Source organism: Canis lupus, chromosome 12 (assembly GCF_003254725.2).
Source record: "Canis lupus dingo isolate Sandy chromosome 12, ASM325472v2, whole genome shotgun sequence".
NCBI lineage: Eukaryota > Metazoa > Chordata > Mammalia > Carnivora > Canidae > Canis > Canis lupus.
The window spans coordinates 64,693,798-64,711,631 of record NC_064254.1 but is presented as its reverse complement, the minus strand read 5'-3'; the positions used below and the strand labels follow the sequence as shown (position 1 = coordinate 64,711,631).

Here is a 17,834-nt window from a genome sequence, read left to right as displayed (position 1 = left end):
TGAGCTTTTCTTGAGCCACGTTACTTTCTGGTTAACATTGTTCTAAAGCTATAGTTGAATTTACTTATAATTTGGGCTAGGTGATCCTTTGCTCCTATTAAGTGGTCTGGTTCAGTAGTTAACCATCTACAACTCAGTCGATACTATTCCATCTGTCAAATGCTAACTGACAGTACTCCTGGATCACATATTGAGAGAGGCACAACTTGTCTCCACTGAATGCTTAACCACCACTTACTGGTTTTATTTTTGCTAATCCAAGGACTAATGATTGATCGATATATTCCAGAAATCCATTTGTGGAGACAGCTTAGGAAGGCTCTCCAAGATGAAAAGCAGGCTGTTCTCCCCAGCACCCCACCCCAACCCACAGAAATAGGTTTTTTTGTTTGTTTGTTTTTAGATTTTATTTATTTATTTGACACGAACACAAGCAGAGGGAGTGCCAAGGAGAGGGAGAAGCAGGCTCCCCACTGAGCAGAGAGCCTGATGTGGAGCTCAATCCCAGGACCCTGAGATTGTGACCTGAGCTGAAGGCAGACACCTAACCAACTGAGCCACCCAGGTATCCCAGGTGGTGGTTTTCCCTGATCAGAAAAGCAGTACAATAAAAAAAGGGAGAAAATGTAATACATTGTAAATTTAAGCCATGATAAGTGTAGCAATTATAAATTTAAGCAGTTCAGGAAAGTTGAAAAGAACATTTTTAATTAAAAATCATGGAAGAGCTTACCACATTATCATTATTACTGTTTTGTTGTCCTTTCAGACATTTTTCTCAGCATATATAAACACATAGATTGACCTCGTTTTGTTTTAAAAATTCCTATTGTACTGTTCTGTCTGTAACTAGCTTTTTTATTGTTCTTAAGATACTGTATCTTTATATAGCAGTGTGAGGATGCTTTTTGGTCATTGCTGTTCTCTTACCACCCCTACTCTTCCCAATTCCTATTCTTTATGATAAGAATTTTAGTACAGCTTAGGGCCATAATCACCACAACACCTTTTGTGAGTGTGTATGCATCACTTTTGCATTTCCGTTAAGAAGAATCTTTGAGTTGTAGTTACCTTCCAAAAGATAAAGAATGAAGCAATTACATATTCCCCTGAGACTGATGAAATTTGTCCTCTAAATTAACCATTAAGAAATTCAATCCAGGACATCCTGGGTGGCTCAGCAGTTTAGCACCACCTTCAGCCCAGAGCATGATCCTGGGGACCTGGGATTGAGTCCTATGTCAGGTTCCCTGCATGGAGCCTGCTTCTCCCTCTGTCTGTGTCTTTCATGATTAAATAAATAAAATCTTTTAAAAATTAAAAAATAAAACTTATTTTAAAAAACTCAATCCATCAATTATACCTCAATAAAAATAATAATAATAATAATAAATTTATTTCATACATGGTGGCCCAAGGAGCCAGCCCATATAACATTGACAGTCTGAGCAGTTACCACTTCAGGCTCACTGAAATCTAGGGTGTTACTCAGAAGATTGGGGAATAGCATATGGCATTGCTGTACAGTCAGGTTTAGGACAAATCAGAGAGAAAAGCGTTTTTGTATGGCACATGCAGGTAAGGAATTCTCCCATTCTTGCACCTCCCAGAAATGCAGAAATAAAGAAACTTATCTCCTGTTTGATTATTCTCTAGACAGCTAAAGTAAACTTTGTAACATTAATGGTGACAGATCCTCTTCTATGTGTTCTGCATGTGTCCTCAGTAGAGAGGAAGCCATGCAACGAAGTAGAGCCATTATTTGTTTGACTCAAGTTTGCACTTAAACCTGGCATCATTCTGAATCTGGTAGTATGATTCTTCCCAAGCATTAGAGCCATTCAAGACCCAGAACTCAGCAATGTTGACCTTTAATTGCCCCACAGACGACGTTTTTGTCAGCTGGTGGGGTGGGCTACCAGTTACAGTCGTTTAAAAAATGGAACTGGTTTAGAAAATGGAAATTGTTTCATTATGATTCTAGGTATTGGAACCAAGGAGGACTGGGTGCAAACACTTTCACAAAGAAAGTCATCAGAGGTCAGACAGAGAGAAAGGTCCATGTGAAGAAAACAGATAAAAATAATTGAGCAAAGATAACTCATCAAAGTTTACCAAAAAAAAAAAAAAAAAAAACAGTTTTCAAATTTACATGCCTAATTATAAATACTAAGATTTGCATTTCTAGAAGCTCAGAATCAGATTTGGAAGGGACCCTCAAGAGTTGTGTTTTGCAACTTCCCTCATTTTATATTTGAGAAAACCCCAAACTCTGAGAAATGCATCGGTTTGCCCCAGATCTCCCAGTGAAATTAGTAGTAGGCCTTGAAATAGAATCTGGATCCTCTGCCTCTTAATGCTCTACTTTCTTTCATTACAGCCCTCTAATTTGTTGACCTTCCAAGAGTGGCTAACCTTGATGCTCTTTTAAGTCTGTCTTCTTTTTGTAGTAGAAAGTGTTCGCTTGCGCCCCATCTTCCCTAGGCCTAAAGAACAGAAGCCCTTGGGTCTTGTCTAGAGCGCCAAGAAGTGGGGGGCTTAGGCTCTTAGTCCCTGGACATCTGGCAATTAGGCTTCTGGATTCCCTGGCAGACACTATCCATGCTACCATTTGGCACTGCTGGAACAAGTCATTTCACAAGAATCTAAGGGAGAAAAGTATTACGCAGGTGCTTTCTTATATTTAAGTATAAGAGATGTCTAAACAGGTGAATGCCTGTGTTGGTAAGCCATATATTGGGAAAAAAAGGTTCAGATCATTAAATGGCCTTGTTAAAGTATGTGTTGTTGCTAGTCCTGTGGTCTTTCTAGAAATATAACAATTTTAAAGGAAGATGAGAGCTTAAACACATCTGTCTTTGGTATAATTTTAAAAGTAAAGGGGCACCTGGGTGGCTCAGTTTGTTAAGCTCTGCCCTCAGCTCAGGTCATGATCCTAGGGTTTTGGGATCCAGCCCCGCATCATCAGGCTCCCTGCTCAATGGGGAGTCTGCTTTTCCCTCTCCCGCTCCCCCTGCTTGTGCTCTCTCTCTCTCTCTCTTTCTGTCAAATAAATAAAATCTTTTTAAAAAAATAAAAGTAAAAAAAAATAAATAAAAGTAAAGGAAACATTTCAGGCAATGGAAAGAGGCTTATGTGTGCACTGAGTCAGTCACCCTTGCCTGGGAAACACTCAACTCCCTTAGGCTATTCCTGCTTTTCATAATCTCTTACCATCCTTGACTTGTTAACCCAAAGAAGTCCAAAGTTTTTTCCTCAGTGGTCATCACTGAGTATGAAGGTGTATCCTGTTTGAGTGAGTGGCTTATTTGGAAGTATGGGTCATTTATAAATTATAAACTTGTAAGTGTAGGTCTGCCTATATTTGCTAATTACATAAAAGAGAAAAAGAGTGAGAGAATAAAATGTTTCTGTTGCTTCTCTCTGGTTTGAAATTTCGGGGAAGGGATCCCTGGGTGGCGCAGCAGTTTAGCGCCTGCCTTTGGCCCAGGGGCGCGATCCTGGAGACCCGGGATCGAATCCCACGTCGGGCTCCCGGTGCATGGAGCCTGCTTCTCCCTCTGCCTATGTCTCTGCCTCTCTCTCTCTCTCAATCTGTGTGACTATCATAAATAAATAAAAATTTAAAAAAAATTTTCGGGGAAGTAAAGGCATAATCTAGTTATCCAGAGCCATTGTTAAAAGTTCATGCCATCATTTTGACGTTGAATGTTGGACTTTCTCTTTGAAATCCCTCTTCGCTTCACCAGTACTGGTCTCAGAGCTCAAACTGTTTCAAAACCATAACATTTCTTAGTGAGTGATTGATCTGTATTACGTGTCCAGCCATCAGGGGGATCTTGGGATGTTGCTTGTATAAACTGTAATCCAATCTGATGCTTTGCATTTAGTTACAATCTTTCATAGACCTATTGGCGATACTCTATCCTTCTGGATTTGGGAATAGGGCTTATCTGATACCTTCAGGGGGAAAAAATCCATTCATTTTCTTTTCTCCCCACTTAAATAACTCAACACATCTGGTAACACTGTAGGATCATTGTCCTTCTAGTTCCTCTGCAGCTCATATTGCTACAATATTTCTTAAGTATTTGGTTACCTAAAGGGCAATGTGATTAAAAAAAAAAAAAAAAAGACTTTGTATAGGTCTTACAAATTAACCCATCTGCAGAGCTAGAAAAAAAAATATGCCTTTAATCAGCAAAATTTCCATATCAGCAGCCTTGTCTGTGTTACATAGTATGAATGTAAATATAAATTTGGAGATAAATGCCCATGTATTAAAATTTTAAAGCAAGTCTTTCCACAAATTAATATAATCTACCTCTAAGAAAATGTTTATTAAATGTAAGGTACCTGAGATTAAAGTACCTTCTTGTTTGGGTCTGTATCCTTTGGCTTAATAATGTCTTCAATTACAAGAATGATAAAAGCTGAAACAAAATCCTTTAATTCAATCAGAACTGAGCTAAATTTTAGGAAGCAGAGAGTGGGAATCAGATACGGGAACTGCATAATATAGGAAGCTAAATATACAAGATATTAAGACTTTTTGAGAAGTGGTTGGGGCTGCTTTGAGGAATTCCATTTGAAATGGCTGCATTGAACATTAGAGTAATACCACTATTTTATTCTCCTGAATTAAGATGTTTTATGCAAACAACTGTAAATTGTGCAGTACCTCCAAAGAGACTGTTTTCTGCTTGTTTTACATTCTGGAACAAGTTCAAAGCTTTTGATTTTGCTTCTTTTTCTTTTTTTTTTTTTTTTTTGTTTTGTTAATAGCCTGAGTCTTGGAAATACTACAGGTTTGATGAATATGATTTCAATATTGCAGTTCTATAAAAATTTTTAGTGTTTATGGTACATTTGACCCAGGGGCCCTACACCAAACATATCCACAGTGCATTTTAAGTACAACAGAATGAACACATTTGAAAGGTTAACCATTCTTTTGCTTTTGCTTTTCTTTCTGTATTAAGTATGAAAATTAGCATTGTAATGACTCCCGGAATGGAGATATTGAAAAATTATCCACCTGACAGAAATAAACATACAGAAAATAAATCGAGTTAAAATTTCATTAGGTATCTAAAATTTAAGCTTATGTTCAAAATGGCTATTACTGGATTTTCATGTATATTAGTTCAATGCTATGCTTATAAGATTTTTTTTCTTGAATTATGCCTGAAAAAAACTGGATCACAGCTCTAATATCCAGGTGAGCAATGCCATTGCCAGGATCTTTGTATATAGCCCTATTTTTTCTATCAAACACACATACTGCCTTGCTACCAAGCCTTCTGAGGCATTCTGAGGTAAAAATGCGGGCAAAATTTTATAATTATTTATCTTGATTCTTTTTTATTGTTTTTTAGGTTGTGGAACTTTTAGCAAGCGCTCTTATGGACTTGGTCCAAGGAGTATACCATGAAAATTCTACTTCAGCAAAGGTAAGGATTTGGTATTCATTATAAAATGTTAAGTTAAAAACCCTCATGGCAAAACTAGAATTGACGAGTGAAAATGTCATTCTTGTTTTGTGTTTAAATTGTACATGACATTTTTTTTAGATTAGTGTTTTGGCTACAAATTCATGGCCATACGCTTAGTACATAGCAGATTTAGCCAATTAAAACAACCTCTTATCCTCTGGCTGGATTCACAGTCTGTTCAATCTGCCGCAGCCCGGTAGACACCAGGATGCTGCTGGCTGGCAGGTAGCACCGTCACCAGGCAGGCAGGCTGGAGAAACAGCTCGTGCTGAGGTGGCTGGGCCCAGCCTTTCCCCCGAGGAAGGGGCTTTCCATGTCCCAGAAGAGTGGACATGATCTGAAGAAGACCACTTTTGGGGGCCTGAGGGAGGAAGGTCTTTTACAAGATCCAGAATTTACTACAATTATTAACTTCTCTGTGATAAGAAGTAGGATGGTTGTGCAGTTGGATCATTTGAATTAATTATATGGACCTAGAATTAAGGTTTTTTGACTCATTTAACAGGACATCTTATGGGTTAGGTTTTATTTCTTTAAAATGCAGTTACTTCATTTCAGTAAGATATTGAATGTGAAGCAATTGCCTCATTGACCACCACCATCATTTAACATGGTATATACTGTTATACAGGATTCCTGTCTTAGTGTTTCATTATTCTAACTTTCTTAGCATCTGTATTAGCAAGATTTGATTCACTGCAAATTAGAGAAAATACGCACGTATGCACATCTTAGGCTTTTTGACATTTCCATTTGAAAAAAGAAAGACAAATTTTCCTGGAAATGAAACATAGGGCATGAGCAACTTGGATAGAAAATTTGAAAGTATAACCCAGGGACTCTGGATGGTTCAAAGAGTGGTAAGTAAAATATGAGGAATTGTACCTTGAACGTCTGCTAACATTTGGTTCAAGGAACCACAGTTCCCAGTAGGCATATCTAGCTTCGCCTAAGCAGCATAGTGGTATGTGGAGACCTGGCAAGGATATATGACCACATTGGGACCCCCCTTTGCTGCATTTTTCAAAAACCTAACATACTTCACTATACCATAGCTGAGGGTTAATAGCAGATGGTAAAATGGAGGATTCCTAATGTAGCTCCACTCATAAAAAGTTGCCTCATATATAGTATGATAAAGATGATGATAGATGAGCACATAACACTGCCAAGCAACTCATCTATGTTTCTTCATTTAATCTTCACAGAAGTCTGCTAGGAGACACTACCGCTTCCCCATTTTATATATGGGAAAACTGAGGTTTAGAAAAGATTAAATAATTTGCCCACGGTCATACAACTTATTAGTTGAGATTTGAACTCCAGACTCTTCTCATTTTCTGCCTTTCTACCTTAATGAAACCCAATTCGTTAGCATCCTCTGCCGTACCTGAGATCCCACCATTTTTGATGATTATAGTGACCTCTTCTGGTGGTTGAGCCATTGTTTTCCCCTGGGATAGTTCTAGGTGTTCAACTTAGTTCCATGTAAGATATTAATATTTTACAGTTAAGTACTTTAATTTTTAGGCGAAAGTGTTTTTTTTTTTAAGATTTTATTTATTTATTCATAGACATAGAGAGAAAGAGGCAGAGACACAGGCAGAGGGAGAAGCAGGCTCCGTGCAGGGAGCCCGATGTGGGACTCGATCCCGGGACCCCAGGATCACACCCCAGGCTGCAGGCGGCGCCAAACCGCTGCGCCACTGGGGCTACCCTTAGGCGAAAGTGTTATTACTGGTTTTAGGGTTCTTGATTTATCCGCTCCTACCATTTGTCTGCCATAACTAACCTAATTCGGTAATAATTTCGTGAACATTTGTTAAGTACTTCCTATGTGTCAGGCAACCTAATGGCAACAACAATAATAAACACTCCAAGAGTACTTTACAGTGTGCTAATATTTTCTTTCTATACAATCACCATGAAAGGGGGGACATTGGTTGGTATGCCCATTTTATAGAGGAAAAGCCTGAAATTCAGGGATGACAAATAGCAGGAAAGCACAGTGTCTGGAAACTATTTGGGGATGCATGTTTCCCAGTGACATGACCTGAACCCAGGTTTTTTGAGTCCAAGTCCCACATAATCTGTTTCTTCCTGGGAAAGAGAAAAGAGGAAGCAACAAAAGTCTTTGAAAGACTGTTGATCTGTGCACTGCCACTTAGTAAGCACTAATTGCTGACTTTGATTAGCTAGTTTTACTCAAAAGAATCTGTAGCGATGCTTTGTTCGTCTGCCCTCTTTCCCTACCATCTCCTCAAACACAGCCCTTGAAAGCACTAGAGACCTTCTTTAAGCAATTACATTCCTGAATATAGCCAAACCATATAAAGCGCTGTTTTGGGTTTTTGTTGTTTTTTTTTTTCCTTTTTTTCTTTTTATAACGGAAGCAAAATGCATAGTTGAACTGAAGCTGTGGGGGTGCTTCTTGATGTCTCCATTTGTGCCCTAGGTCCAATTTAGGTTAACCACATTTCCCTTCCTAACCAGAAAAATCCTGGCACTCTTTATTTTCCCCCTCCTCTTAAGTGTGCTTGCCATTGCAATGGCAGTTCAGAATTTGGGTTTTCTGACTTGGCCCAGGAATCACTTCAGAGGCAGAGAGCACCGCCCCACATGGAGCGCCTTCAAGGTTTTCGTGTTCTGGCATGACTGGGTAGCAGCCACAAGTGGAGGTCATGTGGGAAGCGAGTGGCACAACCTCCGTAGCCTTGGGCCAATTCAGTACACAAAAGAATTGCTTTGTGATTTAAAATCAGCTGCAAACCATTTCATCTCCCTAGGGAGAAGAGAATACAATAGCAGTCTGTTTTCTATATGGCTACTTAATGCAGTGATGGAGAACCTGGGTAGTACAAAAATAGCTTTTTGTGGAGTCGTATCTATGTGACCGGGGAGATGCATTAAAAGCAAACGGAGGGGAATTACAACTGAACAGATTCAAAATCACCTTCTCCATAAGTTTGTAGAGTAATTACCTAATCCTCCTCTAAACGATGAAAATTTTGTGACTTCTGTCGGTAACACTTGACAGATAATAGGTAAATTGTGATCATGTAAACATTCGAAGTGATTTCGGAAATTCATCCCTTGTTCTAGCCATTGAAAAACAACATTTTTATTTTTGTGTTTGCTAGTCTGTGAGCCATTTTTCCCTTATAATAAAAATTAGCCATGTGCTTTCTTTAGCATTCATAATATCTCCCCTCCCTCTACCTGTTTTGTTGTTGTTAGTTAGCTAATTGGAAAAAAAAGCATATTAAATAGAAAAATTGCATATATTTTTTAAAGATTTCATACATGAGAGACACACAGAGAGAGAGACAGGCAGAGGGAGAAGCAGGCTTCCTGTGGGGAACCTGATGCAGGACTTGATGCAGGACTTGATCCCAGCCCCTGGGACCAAACTCTGAGCAGAAGGCAGATACTCAATCCCAGCCACTCAGGCGTCCTGAAAAATTGCATATTAAATGTAATGGTTGTTTACCATTCTAAGAGTTCCCCAGTAAGGTTCTGCTTTGTACGTGGTATTCCTGTTACTCACTATACCCAATAAATATTTTACGTTTTAGTAAAATTGGCTTTGAATCCACAGACCTTTATATCTAAAATAATCTTTTTAATATAGTTATCTTATACTTTGTTTCTAATTAGAAGAGTAACTGCATGTTCATTAAATAAAAATTGAAAGCATAGAAAAAGGTCAAGAAGAAAATAAAAATTATATTACATAAACCATTCCCCAGAAATGAATCGTGATTACTCCTCAGTGTATTTCCTTCTAGATTTCATTCTGTATCTTTCCCATTTTAGAGTTACTATTCTATATAAGTTTTTACCGTGGTTTGTTCCCTAGGATTTGTCATTAAAAGTCTTCAAAATTTAATTTTAATGGCTACTTAATATTTCTCCATACTACTATAATTTACGGAACCATTGCACAATTTTTTAGATGCTTACCCTGTTTTCTTTTTTGTAATGAATTTTAGCAATATTATGTATTATGATGAGCCTCTTTATGTATATGACTCTGCTCTATTTCATACTATTTGCTAAAAAAAAAAATCTGAAAGTGAGATTTGTTTTTTAATCAAAATTAAGAATATTTTCAATATATTCCTATGCAGAAAAAGCTTGCTGTCCTTAGAAAAGCCAGCTTATAGGGTACCTGATGGCTCAGCCAAGTAAGTATCTGACTTGATTTTGGCTCAGGTCATGATCTCAGGGTCATGGGATGGAGCCCTGCATCAGGCTCTGTGCTCAGGGGAAAGCCTGTTTGAAATTCTCGCCCTCCCTCTCCCTTTGCCCCTACCCCCTTAAGTAAGTAAATCCTTTTTAAAAAAGAAAAGAAAAACCTGCTTATAAGGTTGGCCCATGGCTGCCATCTAGGAACTTGGATTTTAGGAGTGTCTCTACCATTATCTAACTGATAAGTAAAGCTCACTGTACCCAAACTGTTTCTGCAAACAGTGTGGTTTATTTTGAATACCTACTTTCTGGGAGTCTAGAATTTTGGCATATGCTAGATAGGGGGTGACCAACCCCTCTGAAAAACTGAGCTCTGAGATTCCAATGAATTTCCCCAGTAGACAGCATTTCATATGTTATAGTATGTGTTAATTCTTGGAGGAATCAGTCACATCCTGTGTGACTCCACTGGTAGAGGACTCTGGGAAACTTGCATCCAATTTCCTGCAGACTTCATCTCTTGCAGCTTTTTCCCCTTTGCTGGTTTTGCTTTGTATTCTTTTGCTGTAATAAATCATGAGTTCGACTGTGGGTTGAGTTCTAGGAGTTCCTCCAAACAAGGCATGGAAACCTTGGAGTTGTCTTAGAGACCCCTAGACACTCTTTCTCTGGTTCTTTATTATTTATTTCCCACCCTCTTCTATTCCTTCCTTGAGAATCTAACCACAGTCCTCTACAACTCTCATGTTGGTGTTGAAATGGGGAACAGCATTTGAAGTGGGGAACCTCTTTCCTGTCTTCAGAGGTTCTGTAAATGCTGGCTTGACTCCAGTCTCAGAAAGTGAGAGGGTTTTAAAGAGGATCCAGTTCTCTTGGAAAAGAACTGGTTTGAACATAGTCACTAAAATTACAAAGATCCATTCTGTTTTTTTCCAAGTGTAGATTATGCTGTCAGTAGATTAAGAGAAATAGGAAAGATAACTTCTGTCCATCTATTTGTTTTTTTTATTTCTTTATGCTTATCTTCTATTATTAGTCCCTTAGCAGCTTTCAAGTAAAATATAAAAAAGATAATTCAGTCCACCAGAAAGTTACAGATTAGCTCCTACCTGCAAAGCTCAATGCCACCTTCTAAAATACAAGAAAAAGATGAGCAAGATGAGTTTTGTCCATTGAAAAACCTAACAGGGGATGCCTGGGTGGCTCAGCAGTTAAGCACCTGCCTTTGGCTCAGGGTGTGATCCCGTGGTGCTGGGAGTCCCACATCAGGCTCCCTACATGGAGCCTGTTTCTCCCTCTGCCTATGTCTCTGTCTCTCTCTGTGTCTCTCATGAATAAATAAATAAAATCTTTAAAAAAAAGAAAAAAACTAACAGGAGGAAAATGTGAACAAAAGTCACATCTGGTTGGGAAAATCAGGAAAGACATGAAGGAAAATGTAATATATGAGATGGACATTTAAGGATGGAAAGGATGTCTGCTGATGGAGGAGGATGGCATTCCACCAGAGGAAACATGATCAAAAGTCGGGAGACATATTTAAGATTAGGGATTCATCCAAATTAGAATAGAAAAATCATAAAAATACTGGAAAAGTAGCTTTTGTCACATGATTGAAGACTTTTAATGCCAGATATAGAGCTAAAACCAGATTTAGTATGTAAGAGAGGGATTGAATTTTTTTTTTTTAAGATTTTATTTATTCATGATAGACAGAGAGACAGAGAGAGGCAGAAACGCAGGCAGAGGAAGAAGCAGGCTCCATGCCGGGAGCCCGACGCGGGACTCAATCCCGGGACTCCAGGATCGTGCCTTGGGCACAAAGGCAGGGACTAAACAGCTGAGCCACCCGAGGATCCCCTGGGATTGAAGATTTTTTTTTTTTTTTTTGGATTGAAGATTTTTAAAATAAATTACATGATCAAATTAACCTTTGGGAAAGCTAATTCATCAGTTGTCATTATGATGATTTATAGGGGTTAGAGGTATATAAAAACAATTGGAAAGCCAAAACAATAAAGGCTAGGGGTAATCTTCCTCCACTTTAACATAGTTGGCCCCTTCTTGATATTCATATCATATATCAACGAGCCCCCCACCCAATCCTAAGTAGCCACCCTACCTAATTCCCTTTATTTTATTAATCACAGTTGTAACTATTTGATATTATTCTTATAGTTTCTCCTACAAGCATATTAGCTCCATGAGAGGTGGGATTTTGTTTATCATTGTATTCCCAACACCAGAACTGTGCCTAACACATTAGTAGTTACTCAAAAATAGTTGTTAAATTAATGATACAGCTTTATTGATGTACAGTAAATTGCAAATATTTAAATATATTTTAAATATATTTTAAATATATTGTTTTATGACCCAGATAAGATGTATCTTGGGAAATGTTCACTTAAAAAGAATATGTATTCTGCTATTTTTTATGGAGTGTTATGTAAATATCAATTAAGTCAGATTGGTTGATAGTGTCATTAAAGTCTTCTATATCTGTAATTGTTTTCATTCAGCTCGTTTTCTCAATTACTAAGAGAAGGGTGTTAAAGTTTCTGACTATAATTATTGATTTTTTGCTTTCTCCTGGCCATAGTTCTGTCAGTTTTTCCATCATGTATTTCAAAGCTCTGCTTTAGGCACATTAACCTTTAGGATCCTTATGTTATCTTGATTATTTTATCCCTTTATCATTATCTTTTTTATAATGATCTTTTTTTAGCCCTAGTAATATTCTTTATATTGATTTTTGTCTTGTTTTGTTTTTCTGATCTCTCCCTTATCTGATACTAATTTAACCACTTCAGCTTTCTTTTAATTGAAATGAGGTATATCTTTTTCCATTCTTGTACTGTTTTTATATTTATTTATTTATTTTTTTAATGGTAAAAGCGTTTTTATATTTAAAGTGGGCTTTGTATATGTAGCATTTATTTGGATCTTGCTCTTTTATTTAGTCTGGCAATCTCTACCTTTTAATCTGTGAGTTTAAATCAGTTATACTTGATGTGTTTATTGAAACGATTGAGTTTAACTCTGCTATTTTGTTATTTGTTTGCTATTTATCCCATTTGTTCTTTTTTCCATTTTCTTCTTTTTCTGCCTTCCCTTACATTATTTTTTTATAATGCCCTTTTGCCTCCATTTTTACTTGTTAACTACAACTCTTTGCTGCATTTTTAGTAGTTACTCTTGAATTTATAATATATGGCTTTAATTTATCACAGTTTAGTTTCAATGACAGTATACTTTTACTTATAGGGGAAGCTTACAAATGGTTATTTCTACTTCTTCCCTCTCAGGCTTTGTGTTATTTTCATGTATTTAGTTTGTATATAGTATAAATCTCACAACATAGTGTTACTATGTTTGCTTTAAACATTGAATTATATTTTAAAGGGTCTTAAAATTTTTTAAGTCTTTATATTATCCCCATAGTTAATATCTTCAGTGCTTTTCATTTCTTTCTGTCAGTCATTCAATCATCCAAATTTCTATGTGGTGTTATTTTCCTCCTTCATAGACTTCTTTCAACATTACTTCTAGTACAGGTTTACTGGTGATTAATTCTTCCAGCTTTTGTATAAGAAAAAACTTTTATTTTGACCTTGTTTTTAAGATATATTCAATGGATATAAAATTCAAGATTGACAAATTTTTATGTTACTTCACTGTCTTCTTACATATGTTTCCAAAAAGAAAGTTGCTGCCATCCTTATTTTTGTTGCTTATTTTTGTTCACATTTTGTACAAAATGTGTCTAAATTTCTTGCACTGTTTCTATTTTTTTCTCAGCCATTGGTTTTGAGCATTTGAATTATGATGTGCCTTGGTGTCATATTTTTCATGTTTCTTGTGCTTAGGGTTCATTGAGCCTCTTAGATCTGTGAGTTTATTGTTTTCATCAAATTTGGAAAATTTTTGATCATTATTTCTTCCAAATACTTTTTCTGTCCTCCTCTCTCCTTCTCACAGGGTCTCAAATTACTTCTGTAATAGGTTGCTTAACAGAGCCCACTGTTGCTGTATTTTTTTTCAGTGTTTTTCTCTTTGCATTTCATTTTGGATAATTTCTATTGGTGTACATTCAAGTTCACCAATTTATATCTTCTGTGTTTCTATTTAACATGCTCAATGTTTCTTCTAGTTCCTAGACCATATGGACTACAGTTATGAAAACTGTTTTAATATCCCTGTCTCCTAATTCTATCATCTGTGTCATTTCTGAGTTGATTTCAATTGACTGATTTTTCTCCTCATTTTGCATTGTGTTTTCCTAGCCCCCTTACTTTTTTTTTTTTGCATGCTTTTTTTCTTTTTAAGATTTTATTTATTTATGCATGAGAGACAGAGAGAGAGGGGGGGGGGCAGACACACAGGCAAAGGGAGAAGCAGGCTCCATTCAGGGAGCCCAACATGGGACTCGATCCCGGGTCTGCAGGATCCCACCCTGGGCCAAAGGCGGCGCTAAACCAGCTGAGCCACCAGGGCTGCCCATATGCTTGGTTATTTTTGAGTGGGTGCCAGACACTGTGAATTTTATTTCATTGGATTCTAGATCTTTTTGTATCTCTATAAATATTCTTGAGTGCTCTTCTGGAATACAGTTTAGTTACTGGAAAACGTTTGATCTTTTCAGGTCTTTTAAGTTTTGTTAGGCAGGACTGGAATAGCATTTAGTCTAGGTCTAATTTTCCCCACTTCTACAGCAAAACCTTTCTGAGTACTCTGCTGATACCTTGTGAATTATGAGGCTTTCCACTCTGACTAGTGGGAACAGGAACTAATTCCAGCCCTGTATGAGCTCTAGGGATTGTTCCCTCAATACCTTCTGAATGGTTCTTTCCTCACACTTTGATAGTATTCTTGCACCCATGCATTGGTAATACTCAGCTGAAGACTTCAGGGAAACCCTTTGTAGATCTCCAGAACTCTCTGTGCACCTCTCCTATCTTGAGTACCCTTTCCCTGTGCAGTGGAAGTACATGTAGGTCAAGGGCCAAGGAGTTCAACAGGTGTTCTCTTTCTCAACTTATTAAGTGACTGAAAATTTATGTCTCCTGCTTTCTTACTGTCTCACTGTGTATTTTGTGTAATTAAGTCAATGTTCATCATCTTTTAACCTGTTCTTTATGTATCACAGCCTTTTGTTTTAGTGCTAAGTACCATCTAAATAGCATTTTCCCATAAAATTTACTGCTTTGCACAAAAGTATATTTTAAAAAGTAATAGACAATAATTAGAAATGTAGGTATTTATACAGGTTGGTCTCAGTGTCTTTGTCTGCAGATTATAGTATTTCTAGTCTTTTATGAGAGGCCTCAAGCTAAAACCACCCAGCTGAGCCATTACTGAATTCTGAACCAAAGAAATTGTGAAATATAATAAATGTTTCCATGTGCTTTGTCATTTAACCGCAGTCTTCTCTCACGGTGGGCAGGGTGTATTTCTATGCTCTTGAACTCTGCACCCAGCCATTTGACTTCCTTTGGCCAATAGGAGGCTCTCTTGGGCTTCTGTGCTCACTATGCAGAAAATCTGTTCTGGCTAGACTTCTGGTCCAGTAAGAATGAGAAACACTTGTTTTTTTTTTTGTTTTTTTTTTTGTTTTTTTTTTTAAATTTTTATTTATTTATGATAGTCATCAGAGAGAGAGAGAGAGAGAGGCAGAGATACAGGCAGAGGGAGAAGCAGGCTCCATGCACCGGGAGCCCGATGTGGGATTCCATCCCGGGTCTCCAGGATCACGCCCTGGGCCAAAGGCAGGCGCCGAACCGCTGCGCCACCCAGGGATCCCAAGAATGAGAAACACTTGAAACAGAGCCTCTCCAGCCAACCCAGAAACATACGGTGAGAAGCAGAGTCACCAGTCTAGATTAGCTGAACATAGCTCATCCGCAGACACAAATGATTACTGTTTTGAAGCCCCAGAGTCTGGGTGTAGCTTTACCAGTAGTGAATTGGGAGTCAGAAAGAGTCAGAGGGGGTCGCCTGAGTGGCTCAGCAGTTGAGTGTCTGCCTTTGGCTCAGAGTGTGATCCGGGGTCGGGAATCAAGTCCTGCATCGGGCTCCCTGCCAGGAGTCTGTTTCTCCCTTTGCCTGTGTCTCTGCCTCTCTCTCTCTGTCTCTCATGAATAAATAAATAAAATATTGAAAAAAAAAAAAAAGAGTCAAAAGATCTCTGGAGACCTGGAGGTCTATCTAGGCCAACCCTGTCATTAGGGTTCTGATTGGAGCAGTTGACTAGAGGCTTCTAGCCTGAGGACCCAAGTCCTGCCTTCCAGGACTAGAAACTACCAAGTAACTGGATTGTCAACCCTCCCCAGGCTAAAGACAGCAGAGGTTTCGTCCTTAGAATTTCAGGAAGGTCATGTCATGGCTGTTCAGGAAGCATCTACAGTGGGGGTTTTGTGTGTGTGTGTGTGTGTGTGTGTGTGTGTGTGTGTGTGCATTTGTTAAAGCTCTCCTAGTTTGTTAATCTTTATGAATAATCTGCACAATCACCACAGACAAAGTCACTGCAGAATCTGCTCCTTTTTCCTAGCACTTCTTTGGCCTCTGCAGTTCTCCCTGACTTTTTTCAGTCTGTTCTTGTGTACCTTTCAGTGTTTTCTTGAGATCTTTTCTTTTTCATACTGGCCACATCCTACTAATCTGTATTTGGGTTCATGAATCATAAGTCATTAAAGCCAGTTGTCTTGCCGCCACCAAAATGAGCTTTGAATCCAAATGCAAAGATGACCTCCGATGTGGTCTTGTACATTTTAGTAAGTTTTTCCTAAATTTCTGTTATAGTTACTGTTGCCTTCCTAGGTTGAAGGACATTGATGACCATTCCTTTCCACTAGTTAGTTGGTCATGGATTTCTTCATGTTATTCATGATAGCAGTCATCCTCAGGCAGCCAGAGAGGAATACAGTGTTTCTATGGGGACGTCATTGTGCAGCATGCAAGCAGAAGCATAAAATAATGTGGAAAATCCAGGGCTTTGCAGACTCTTCCCATAAAAATGGATGAAAGTCGGCAAGGAAGGTTAACTAGAGAATCAGTGAGTTTGAGTTCAAAGAAGCTAATTAACCTTTTCAAAGTGGAAGGGAGTTCATGTTGGAAGTTTATTTTTGTAGATTAGAAATAGGAAGAGTTTATTTTCCTTTCTGTGGGATTAAAAATGTGTGTGTGTGTGTGTGTGTGTGTGTAAAAACTATATTGAAAAGAAAACATATTTTAAGAGATTTAAAAGTGAAACAGTGAGTGCCATATAAAACTATTAAGATACTCTGGGGTATATTTCACTGGTACATTTACTCACAACCTGTCCCTCACATTGCACCCAAGGCATGTATTAACGAGCTAATAAAACATGCCATGTCATGTTTTATTGTTTGCTGGGCATCTGTTCAAGCTTATATCACTCACATATCCAAGACTTTGAAGATGCTAGTAGTGGTGATAATAAATACCTATAATTTTACTAACATCCTTTTTTCATAAAGTAGGCACAGTCTTAAATCATTCATTGCAAATAAAAATACTGAATTTATTCCGACTTAAAGGCTACTGAGAGTGGTTTAAAAAAAAAAAAGATTTTATTTATTTATTCATAAGAGATACAGAGAGAGAGGCACAGACACAGGCAGAGGAAGAACCAGGCTCTGTGCAGGGAGCATGATATGGGACTCGATCCTGGGGCTCCAGGATCACACCCTGGGCTGAAGGCGGCGCTAAACCGCTGAGCCACCCAGGCTGCCCTGAGAGTGGTTTAAAATGCTTTTTTAAATTATGAAATGTATCATTCATACAAAAGAGTATATGCAACAGATACATGTAGTTTAAAGAAGAATAAGAATAATAAAGGTACTCACCATCGCATTTAAGCAATAGTACTGTATCTTTTTTAATCCACACAGTGTTTTTATTTAAAGGAAATAGCAAATGTATTGTGAAGTAAGCATATTAGAATCAAATGTAGGAGTATTAAGTTAAATATATAGAGGTGAAAAGTGAAGGTTGATACACATACTGAGAAGGCAAAAAAGCTATTGGTGACTGAGACAGCTTAGTACATATAATGGTCCTGTCAATTAAGTAGACCCTCACGTTTAGAGTGGGTCTGTTGGTGAATGTTTTTATTTGTTCAGTGTT

General features: G+C 37.8%; 1 protein-coding gene across 8 annotated transcripts in view; it reads left to right on the top strand.

Annotated features, from left to right (window-relative positions):
- Positions 1 to 17,834, top strand: part of PDSS2 (decaprenyl diphosphate synthase subunit 2) — a 251,385-nt gene that overhangs the window by 170,601 nt on the left and 62,950 nt on the right. For all 8 annotated transcript variants that reach the window (XR_004804282.2, XM_035697995.2, XM_035697992.2 and 5 more), the window contains one exon: positions 5,379 to 5,453. Coding sequence is in view for 7 of the 8 variants with exons in the window: in XM_035697995.2 (XP_035553888.1) it covers positions 5,379 to 5,453 (75 nt within the window). In the remaining variant the exon portion in view is untranslated. The remainder of the gene's footprint in view (positions 1 to 5,378; positions 5,454 to 17,834) is intronic.